Source organism: Protobothrops mucrosquamatus, unplaced genomic scaffold (assembly GCF_001527695.2).
Source record: "Protobothrops mucrosquamatus isolate PMUCROS unplaced genomic scaffold, P.Mucros_1.0 scaffold2273, whole genome shotgun sequence".
NCBI lineage: Eukaryota > Metazoa > Chordata > Lepidosauria > Squamata > Viperidae > Protobothrops > Protobothrops mucrosquamatus.
In genome coordinates this window covers 90,825-102,125 of record NW_015388362.1, presented here as the reverse complement: position 1 = coordinate 102,125, position 11,301 = coordinate 90,825, and the positions used below count along the sequence as shown (strand labels likewise).

Here is an 11,301-nt window from a genome sequence, read left to right as displayed (position 1 = left end):
GCAGGCACACAATGGAGTACACACATTGAAAGCAATGTGCCGACACTGGCAACCACTAGTGCACTCCACAACATTCCCCATTGTGTGCCTGCTTACTCTCTTGCAATCCCTTCCTCTCCAATGAATATAAATATAAACATTAAATCTCTTCTTGCTAATTATCCCAGCATCATTGTGGTGAGCATTCCAAATGGCAGGGGAGTGGGGGAAAGAAAAGCACAATCATGGTCAAGTGATTTCCCTCTTAGTGACTGCTTTGCTTAGTGACAGTGTTGCCAGTCCTAATTGTGGTCACTAAACAAGGACTACCTGTACTTCTCTGCCCCAAGAAGTAAATGGAGATGAAGCAGGGAAGAACAATTCCTTTGGTATCAGTTTTCTAATTTCACAGACTGGAAACTCCACTCCACAGACCTTCTGCTATTGGTGGCTATTACCAAAAGAGGCTTTTCCTGCTCCTCATGTCTCCTGTGAATATAACCCATATTCTGCTTCATTGTCAAGGCAAAAATCCAGGCATATTTTTATGTTGGCATATTTTCTTCCTGGCTCCTGTGCAGCAGAAAAACACTTTAATGCTGCCATGTGGAGGAGTCCATGATTCCCAGAAAAGTCTGATACTGCTGAAATAGTTTTGGACTACTCATGTGTAGCACTGGGTTTTCCAATCAACATCCGCAGATGGTTTGAACGGTACCCAGATCTGTACTTTCATTCTGACATGCACAAAGCAGACACTTTAGTACTGAAGCAGTACTGAACATCATATTCCAATGCAGCCCTTAGGAGTCATGTTAACCAGTGCATTAGGATGGATTTTCAGAGGATGGTTTTTAAGAACTTCGTGGAAGTTCTGAGCTGAAAAGAGGAAGAGTGACTACTCATGCTCATTTCCTTTCCTCAGAAAAAAGCTTGGGAGAACTTTAGACTATATTAAATAGCTGAAAGTCTCACAGGTTCCAGAGACTGAGAAAAATGGAATCATCACAGGGTATCTATAAGAGATGCGAGGAACCCGAGGAACAGGGGAAGAAACCAAGCAAGATATTTGAAAAAACAGGTAATTGCCAGCTCTAGCTGGATTCAGAAATTTTGACTTGTGCCTCTTGGGGGGAGAATTTCCAGAAAAACAGCTGCTTTCAGAGCCAAATGGAGAGAAGCTTAGAACAACAGTGCAATCTCCTGCTGGCTATTTAAGATCTTATTCATGAAAATGATTGCCAGTTTGGTAGAGCACCACAACTTCTTCAATAACATGAAGATCGCAATTCTTATACTTATGGTGTCTGACAATAACCCTCACTCACCATGATGGGACTTATTAATGAATGGATTTGTGCAAAATTGGACTATAAACGGGAAAAAAATTGCAAAGGTACATGCTATGGGAAATGAGTGGAGATCTGAGAAGAACGAGAATACCCCTTTCCATTTTCACTTATTTCCAAACATTTAAACATTCCATCCATCTAGCAAATTAAAGGATGAGGGAAGAATTCTAGCTGCTTGAAGTACATGCTTACTGAGAGTAACTGTTCTTTGCTGATATGGAGGGATAATTCATCATATGAGCTGCGTTAAGGATCACATGGTTTTGCATACCAGAAAACTCTGGTTTAATTGTCTTCTAAGGTAGTGACCTCCAAACGTTTGGGCACCAGGGACCAATTTCGTGGAGAGTGTTGTTTCCACGACTGGAGGGAGCGTGGTTTTGCATGCTCTCTGCATCCTGCAGCCCAGTTTTTGGCATGCTGCGGATCGGTGCCGCTCCACGGACTGCGGCTTGGGGGACCCCTGTTCTAAGGTGTGCGGGGAGGATCCTCTGTCTTTATCCCCGAGAGAATCAGCAGTCAGTCACTCTAGCTAACACTGGGGTAGATGGGTCAATGGTCTGACCTGATGAAAGGCCTGTAGTCCTAACCTGATCCTGAAGACAAAGCCCAATCTTTATAAATTTATGTTCCAATTTTTGATCTCCACTTCCAACAGCAAGGAGATAGCAACCAAACTTTCTTAAACATTTCCTGAAATGTCCTTTTCATTAGATGTCGTCAAGCATAAGTTAGGCAATCATCTCTCTGGGATGGTTTAATTTGTATTCTTGTATTGAGAAGAGGGATGGAGTTGATGACCTCAGTTGATTCTTCAAGTTCAGTAATTTTATGAAACAAGATTTCTAAGCTTATCCTTATAAAGTAGGTATACTGTAAATAATGTGAACTTCATCACATGCAAACCCACATGGTTGCAGTTCCTTTAATTAACCATGGTTAAACAGCCATAGTTGATTTACTAATTAGGTCAGTATTTTGTAGGCAACATGTACCTGAGTTTCCCTTAGAGAATATCAATTATCACACCCACAGAGGGTAACTGGCCAGAGAATGAGCCTTTTCCCTTTTTAATGTGCTGCTTCTGAACTCTACACTAGTAAGGCGGATCAAAGTAATCTCAGTTCAGATAGTCTGGCCCCACCCTAAGGCAACTTTCTATGCATTTCTGTTCTGCAAGAGCAATGGTTCTCAACCTTTTTAATGCCGCGACCCCAACCAGTCGTAAGTCGAAGACTAAACCGGTCGTAAGTCGAGGACTAAACCGGTCGTAAGTCAAGGACTAAACCGGTCGTAAGTCGAGGACTACCCAACCGGTCGTAAGTCGAGGACTTTCCCTGCCCGGGAGCGCGCGCATGCGTGGTTCCGCCCCCTGCGCCGGCCGAGGCATAGCTGGCAAGCGGCAGAGACGGAGCAGGCCGACCACCAGCTGGCCCAGCCCAAGGGAGGTAAGGCACCCGCTGGAAAAGGGGGGGAAATGGCGGACAAAAAAATGGCGGACAGCCTTGCTTGGCGACCCCCATGAAATGGTCGATCGACCCCAAATGGGGTCCCGACCCACAGGATGAGAACTACTGTGCAAGAGCATCTTGGGCCTGTAACCATATGATCTTTGTTGTGCAATGTTTCAGGGGACAATTAGTTTGTTCCCTTTCTCTGGGTCATACCGAAGGCAGCTGCTTCCTGCTTTCATCAGTCTGTGATCAATTGGTCATAACCTCTTTTGCTGGATCAGCAAGATTCATAATGATTCAGAACACAAAGCATTCACGTGTATTCTGGAACGAAGAGAAGATGACCAGATCTAATTCATGTATATTAAGACTTCTTATCAGGTTTAAAACAGTTAAGCTACAAGTTTCCCCAAATGAATTCTGGGAATTGTGGGCATCCTAGCTATTATCTTACTGCTTTCACGCTGAAAAGCAGCTCAGAAATCATCTTTGTGATGTAGATGTCATTTCTCTCTAAAGCAGTGTTTCTCAACCTTGACAATTTTAAGGCATGTGGACTTCAGCTCCCAGAATTCCACAGCCAGCATTGCTGGCTGTGGAATTCTGGGAGTTGAAGTCCACATGCCTTAAAATTGTCAAGGTTGAGAAACACTGCTCTAAAGTTACTAAATCAGATAAAGAACCTAATATGGTACTTGAGAGATCAAAGAATTAATCTTTTCCTGGCCTATTTTATCTCACAGATAAAATGGTTTGGTAGTAGACTGATTTTTTTTAAAAAATACTTCAGGCATTTCTAACAGCTGTAGCTAAAATATATATTCAAAACTTAATACTGAGATATGAAATTCAAATGATGTTGCTTTTAAAAGATTCAAGGGAAAACTAGCACTTTCTTAGCAGACATTCAGAACTTCTTTTAATCAATACTTTAAAGCAAGGGTAGGCAACCTTGGTTCTTTTATGACTCGTGGACTTCAACTCAGTTGGCTCAGGAATTCTGGGAGTTGAAGTCCACGAGTCATAAAAGAGCCAAGGTTGCCTACCCCTGCTTTAAACAATATTGGCGAGAGTGTGATAGTTGATGGGAGCTGACAAATTATTGTTATAGTATAAATACTCCTTGCCTGCTCGCCCCCAAATATCATTTCTCAGGATTCTGTGGAGAAAGAGAGACTATGCGCGCAAGACAGAAAGCACAGCAAAATCTCCTTTGTAACATAGAAATGATCTCTAGGTTCAGAGGGGTACCCAAAGGTGCTTTTTCCAAAAGGCAGCTGGACTGTCTTGGTTTTTTTTTCTTTGAAAACGTTTTGCTTCTCATCCAAGCTTCTTGGATGATGAGAAGTGAAATGTTTTCAAAGGGGAAAAAAACCAAGAAAATACAGTGTTAGCCATTTGGTGCATTCAAGTTGATGGAGTCACTAAAGCTGCAGTAAGCTGTAGAGAAATAGTACTTTTCTTATTGTGCCGTTGTTTAAGAACATTTACTCTGATGTGTTGTGTTTCATTTCAAAGACAGTTAATTTTTCCCTGTGTACATTCTCATGTCTTTCCTAGTCCATTTCATGTATGTGATGAAGAAAGAGCCTAATAATTATACAAATTTATGCCATGTAGGAAACCAGCTGTATAAAAGCATGTTTTGCTGCTATAAAGAAAAGCTAATACAAATATTATTCCAGAATGAATGGGATTTTAGCTAGTATGCGGAACTTAGTGTGGTTTTTCTTCCATAGTATTAATAATTGAATTCTTATCCTAGTTTTACCACTGTAGGTTCCATAAAACATGTTTTTTTGTCCACAGGTAGTTTTCTGCCGCAAAGCTGCCGAGGTGGTTCAGGAGTATCCCTGCCCATCATTTTTCTTGTGAACATTGCATCATTTTTGCTGTGGATCATCATTATTGCTGTAATGACATCAAAATGTATGGCTCCTGAGTCAAAAGCTGGCTCATCTACTGTATCTCCATTCTAAAATAGCAGATCTTGGATGTGAAGGAAAGAGGGAGAAAGAGAATAGGGTATAGTCTGGTGCCTTACAAATAAGTAAGGAAGATCACCTCAAAATATTTCCCTTCAGATGTGTTAAGTCTGCATTTCCTACATTTTGTCTCAGCTTGGGGAATTTTGGGAGATGAGAGGTGCCATTGTTTAAAAAAAAAATCTAGACCAGAAACAAGGTATCCCAGTTGTGTTTTAAATTATATGTGCACTTGAAAATAATTTATTTTTAGAGCGTCTACTCACTAAACATATTGACTAAAAACTACGACTCGGTTTTCTACAAGCTGAAGCTGTTTTGTCATTGAAATATTTGCGTGGATACTATCAACAATTGCCATCAATTCAGATTATTGGCCATGCTAGCTGGGGCTGGTTGGATGGAGACCAGCAGAATACCTTACTTTTTATTTAGAATACCTTACAATTTATTTTGTGTTTGATGAAGTTTGGGGATGGGAAAAGTAATCTTTGCTTTTTGTGACTGCTGATCTCAGTGTCCTGGAAAAAAATACGGTAGGAAATAATGTGGGGGGGGGGTTGCTCAGGTCCCAATACAGCCTCTTGGTTATGGACATTCTTTTCCCGTCACGCGATTCCCAAGCTGAACACTTCACATGAAAGCCTTTATTCAGAACCTCACATCTGGTAGCCAATCACCATCCCTTCTCACATTTTTCTCTACAGATTGTGAAACGCTTCTCTCCATAGCTAGCTAATTGTTAGAGAGGATATCAGCCACTCTTTTTAATGAGAAAAGTTGGATAAAATTGTATTAAATGAAAATATTATCCTTTTCTTAATGTCTCACGTCTTCCTCCACAGATGCATCTTATTCATTGATGCCTCAGGTTCTTTTTAGATGTCACTCAGATTCTCTTTTGCTTGTCACCCCTTCATCTTTACCTCATGCTCTTCCTAATTGTAGAAGGAATACCATCTCCATGCTAGCAAAAGACAATGAAATTCTGAAATACCAGTGCTTGAACTGGAGAAATTTGGTCAATAATTGTACCTTTTTATTATAACAGTCTTTATATAAGACAGTGGACTGATACTGTGCAGCACACATTTATCCCTTAAGAAGACAATCATTTGAAACATGTCAGAAACTTATATTATTTTCTGTTATAGGCTCGAGATCATCCTCTTTATCTTTCATAGGAAGCCACAATCTACTGCTAGCCATACTAATGAGGCAGTCTATCTCTCAAAGTGAAAATCATACTAGTTCATTTCAAGTTGACTAGTCTTGGCCAGGCTTAACATGTCACATAGAGTGCAATGTAATTGATTTGGCTCACTGAGTAGTGCATACCCAGCTACTGTAATTTATAGAGGATGATTTGTGGCTTAGTGTATAATTGTGGTGCTCACCTGGACAGTTATAGTTCATCCAGGAAACCACGGTTTGATGCAATGTCTAAATTCAGTCTTCCTATTCCTTCAGATTCTACGATTTCCAAGGAACTAGAAGAGCTGCGTTTGAATCAAACTTTGCTGACCAAAAAAGGTAATAATTCCATTTTGTTGTTCTAAACAGCTATATATATATATTGTAATTTCTATCTCAATTACAAAAATCAGCTTTTAAAAGAACAATAATTGAAATAGCTAACCAATCAGATTCACGTGTGCAGAAATGTTTTGTAAGCAACTGCAAAAGTAGACTTACATAAAAGGGGAAGGGGGTGAATATACAGTCTTTAGGGAAAATGTCTTTCCTATATTTCACCATTGAATTCTAGAAAAACAATGAAAAAATATAATGCAACCTATTATACTATAGGCAATGTAATCTTCTGAGTCGAAGGACCTTCAAGATGTATGGATTTCAACAGTCAGAATTCCCTAACCAGTATTCTAGAAATGTACAGATCTGGATGCTAAGGCTTAAGGTAGCCTTAGCAAAGGCTACCTTAAGCTAGCCAACAGAGTTTCATAGTGATAATAGTAACTAGAATACTGTACAATAGAAATGCAGGATTTCAGAAAGCAGTCATATATTTTCCTGTTTCTTGGTAATATATATTGATCAGAGACTAATGATCACCATTTTGATAGGTATGGAAAGCGGACATTCCAATTTTGAATTCATTGAGATGTGTATGCACATTGCTCATACAAACTAACAGTAAATTCATGGTGAGATTTCTAGAAGAGGCTGGGTTTTCTGGGAAAGTTTTCCAGTGAGGTTGGGATTATAAATTCCTAGAGTTGCTAAAACTAAACCTGACCATGGAGGGGTTTAAAGTGGGATAGCAATCTTATAATTTCCAGTCAGTCCATATATTGTACATTATCTGGCTGGTAAAACATTAAACTTTGAACTAGGTCCCTCTGGCTAATATTCTGTCTTTTCTAGGTCTCAATACAGAGAAGCAGTTGCAGCAGTTCGACTCCAGTCATTCTGCTCAGGGTATGCATTAGCCAAATCTTGTGTCTGATATCCCAACTGATGTTTCCTCCTCACTTCTTTCTTCCTTATGCCAAGCATCCTTTGCTTTTGTTCCCCCAACTATCACATGTTGTTTTGGCTGCTGGGCAACCATATTTTGTTAATTGTCTGGGGGAAAGGGGTCAAAAATTCAAGATGATGCTGTTGAGGTTATAATCAAAGGCATATAACCACCATTTTAATATTTTTTGTCTCCTTTATCCTGTTGGATGCCTTGGCTGATCATCTGCTATTAGGAGAAAATGATTAATGTCCAACTGAATGAATTAATAAAGCAATTTGTCATTGGGAGCTCATGCCCACTTAGGATGGGGATCTGGTTTATTGGATTAACTGGTTTATTGGATTAAGGTCTGAGACTAGTACTCTTCAAGGATATTCTAGGAGGGAGAAGAAAAAGCAATTCATATTTTTAAACTTAGGGCATAGAGAACCATCTGCACTGGTTCTCTGGGGAATTTTAAGCAGAATTTACAATTGTGCTGCTTATTAAGGAGTGGGCTTCCACTGTGGTCTTGACATTTAGTTTTAAATCAAACCACTATAACCTAATCCCTTAGCACCTCCTATTTTTTCTTGCTTAGGGAAATACACAAGTCTTAAAAATGGCTTTTCTCTCAAAGTAGCAACTGCAGTTTACTGTGTCTTTTTTTTTCAGAAACAGTACTAAATGACAACCTAAAAAAGCTGGAGGATGATCACAATAGCATGAAAAAGGATGGTAAGTGGTCTTTATAGGCAGATACGGGTTTGCTTCTGGTGAGAAAGGAAGATAAGGTGGATAGATGAGCTTGTTAATTGGGAATTTCATGAATAAGATTTACTTTGGATTGTTCCAAATAGAAAACTGTGAGTCATTCCTGGCAACATCAGTCTAAGTTCCTAAGATCTGTTCACTGTATCTCTATTGTCTTTCTTTCTGAAGGACAACTTTGACAAATTACCCTTATCAAGGATGGTCCAATATTAAAGTGAGGGATCTGCCTTGGGTGACTGATCTTGGGAGGGACACACATCAGTATCAACAGTCCACTAATTCCTCTCCCTGTCCTCTTGTGTTAGAAAGCAGCTGTGTGAATCTTTCACATATTCAGACGTGTTTTCCAGGAACACTTTTCAAAAAAGCATTTTGGCCAAACATAAGGACTCATATTCTGATCATCAACCAGGAAATTAATGACATCTTCAGCAAAGTAGGATTTTTTTTCCTGGCAATGTATAAGTTTTCCAAGCCAATAAGAAAGTAAATATGGAAAATAAATAAATAAACGGAAAGCACTCATGAAATGCAAAGGATGGAATAAATTAGTCAAAGGATGTTAATTTTTCTGGGTTTCTTAAATAAATATGTAACTGTTTTTATTTAAAATGGCCACAGATTATCAAAATTTCTATATCAACACGGTTTTAACATGGGAAGGAAGCATAAATAAGTTAACAACTGAATAAACAAGAAATTGTTCAGTGTTAAATGTCTTCTAGATACATAGAAATTAGAATATTGACAGTATTGTACTGGTTGAAAGTCCAACAACTTTGGTTTCAGCACAGCTGGAAAAGTCCCGATTGAGGAAGGCTGGATTACTGCCACCAGCATGTACTGCAGAGGTGAATTTAAGGAACAGAATGATGATATTTTTTCTCTCTTCCATGCCTACATATAAATAACTTTACATGCAGAAAATGGCATGAGAAAAAAATATAAAACTAAAACCAATTTTCATGCTTTCCCAGTATTGATGAGAGGAAATGTATGAAAAGCAATAAGATTACTCAGTATCTAAACCAGGAGTTCTCAGACTTTGTGGTACTATAAACTCTCAAAATAAAAAATGAAGCTGTGTGACTCCCATTTAAATAAAACTAACAAATTCATGGGCATTAGGGTTGGGCAAAAAATATGTGTACAATTCATTTTTAATCTATATATCAGATAAAACAATGATAAAATCTTACACATTTATATTTTTTCACTGAAAATAAATAAACCAAAACCTTATGTTTAATAGGAATGATAAGCTTACTTAGTTTTGCATAATTGCTGAAATTTATGGAGTGGGAGTTGAGGCAGTCACTCTAATTTTTCATTACACATTTATTTTGCATTTGTATAGTATTTGTTTTTTGTAACTGCAATGGTTTAAAAAAAATCCTGATTTTGCTGCTGGATTGTCCAGTAGAATAGGAGTGATTCATGACAGTGATCCAATTCTGAATGTGCATGCTATTGGATTTCTGGCCCCAAAGATGGTGCTGGGTCAGAAGCTACTCTGGACTTTGTTTTGACAAGATGGTTTTGACAAGATGGTTTTGACAAGATGATTTTCCAGCCATAGTGAAAGCACGTTCTGCCAGAAATCCATCTTTGCATTAATGGAAAAATGGAAGATGGAAAATTCTTCCAGCCATACGTTGCTTATCATCAAAATTCTGGGTGACAGGAAGAATGGTTGTAGACTTACCTTCTCTTGAGTATGCCATATGACCTTTAATGGTTTTCTTTCTTTGAATTCTCCTCTGCATCAATATATCAATGGCTAACCTTCTCCAATCCGGTGCCCACCAGATGTCTTGGAACTGAAACTCTTCAACTAATAGGATATGATGGGTACAGGAGTTTCAACATATCTGGAAGGCACAGATTGAAAGAAGTTGAGTTACATCAAGTTCTATTTCCATTTAATTGTTTTCCTATATATTTGTTCTTTTAGTGAACCAAAACATAAAACGGATAGAGACTCAAAGTAACGAAAATGTGGAGACAGTCGTTAAATTAATCAATGCAGTCCATAAGATTAACGGTAAGATACAATTCCTCTGTCCGTCAGTTCATAAAATGTTACTCCTTCAGAGTTAAGCACTCAATCTAGTTGAAATAGAGGCAGTGTTGAAGAAAGCTTGTGTTTGATACTAGGCTGTTGACTTTTGAATTAAACAATACAAGTACAAATGAAAGTTCACAAGTTATAGTTTTGAACTGTAGACCAGTTTTACCACATGCCTACCACCAAAGCATTGGTTACAGTACCACACATTATTATGCATCTTCTCTGGTTATTTAAATGAGATAGATACAAATTAATATATTTGGTTCCAGGTTCTGACCAAGGCCTCAGTCAAACCACCCATAGAACCTAAGGGGGAAAAAATAATCCACCCTGGAACTCCCAAGTCAACTGTGGTGGACCAATCTATAGTTTCCCCCTGGCCACATGGTGGCAGCAGCATTAGCAAGCTGAAAAGGTGATAAGAGAATGACCTGATTATGGCAAAGCAGTCACAGATTGTGACTGCTCTGAGATACAAACCAGGTCTAATGCATAGTCCCCAATGTGTATGTGACATAGGTTAGGCCCCTGAATGTCTGGTGGTGATGAACTTCTGGACTGACTCACACTTCATGCCATCTGGGGGCAGATCAAAGTCCCAAGAGCTATAAGCCATCTGGCAATCAAATCTAAGCAGTTTGGTAGGGATATTGTTGAGCAACAGGGAGGCCAGTATAGCAGCAACAACCTTAGAGTCAATTTCAAACAGGAGGTCTTATATCTGATTATCTGCAGAGCAGAACTTCTGAAAGACATTAAGTTTTTTTTAAAGCTGCAAATACAGTATTGCAGTTTTTGCCAGTCAGGATCTGGGCCTAGGCTTCATTTTCAAGACTGTATAGATCGTTTAGATTTACAGACAGGACCAAATTATCACAAGCATTGACAATATTGGTTTTAATGATTAAAATCAACTCTAGAATATGTGATTATCTGTCTTCTTTAAATATCTACAACTTTTTTATAGCTTCGGGCTGCCAGATATGTCCAAAAGGTTGGCTGCTGAACAAAGACAAATGCTACTATTTCCAGATGGAGAGTCAGGCCTGGTCTTTTGCGCACACGAAATGTGAGCAATATGGAGGCAACCTGGTTGTCATTGATGATTGGAATGAGCAGGTAATAAGCTGCTCCTGTTTAATAATCAAGCATTTCCCACTTCTCAAGCTTAAACCATGCACATTGCTTCAAGAAGTACATTTGTGGGAAGGAAACTTCAGCTCTC

At 38.9% G+C, this 11,301-nt stretch overlaps 1 protein-coding gene across 1 annotated transcript in view; it reads left to right on the top strand.

The window, feature by feature from the left end:
• Positions 1-926: 926 nt before the first annotated feature.
• The window catches only part of FCER2 (Fc fragment of IgE receptor II), a 14,424-nt gene continuing 4,049 nt past the window's right edge, over positions 927-11,301 (top strand). Inside the window, exons 1-7 of the mRNA XM_015824540.1 lie at positions 927-1,060; positions 4,595-4,714; positions 6,241-6,303; positions 7,156-7,209; positions 7,907-7,969; positions 9,960-10,049; positions 11,044-11,195. Of these exons, the coding sequence (XP_015680026.1) occupies positions 976-1,060; positions 4,595-4,714; positions 6,241-6,303; positions 7,156-7,209; positions 7,907-7,969; positions 9,960-10,049; positions 11,044-11,195 (627 nt within the window). The 5' untranslated portion in view covers positions 927-975. The remainder of the gene's footprint in view (positions 1,061-4,594; positions 4,715-6,240; positions 6,304-7,155; positions 7,210-7,906; positions 7,970-9,959; positions 10,050-11,043; positions 11,196-11,301) is intronic.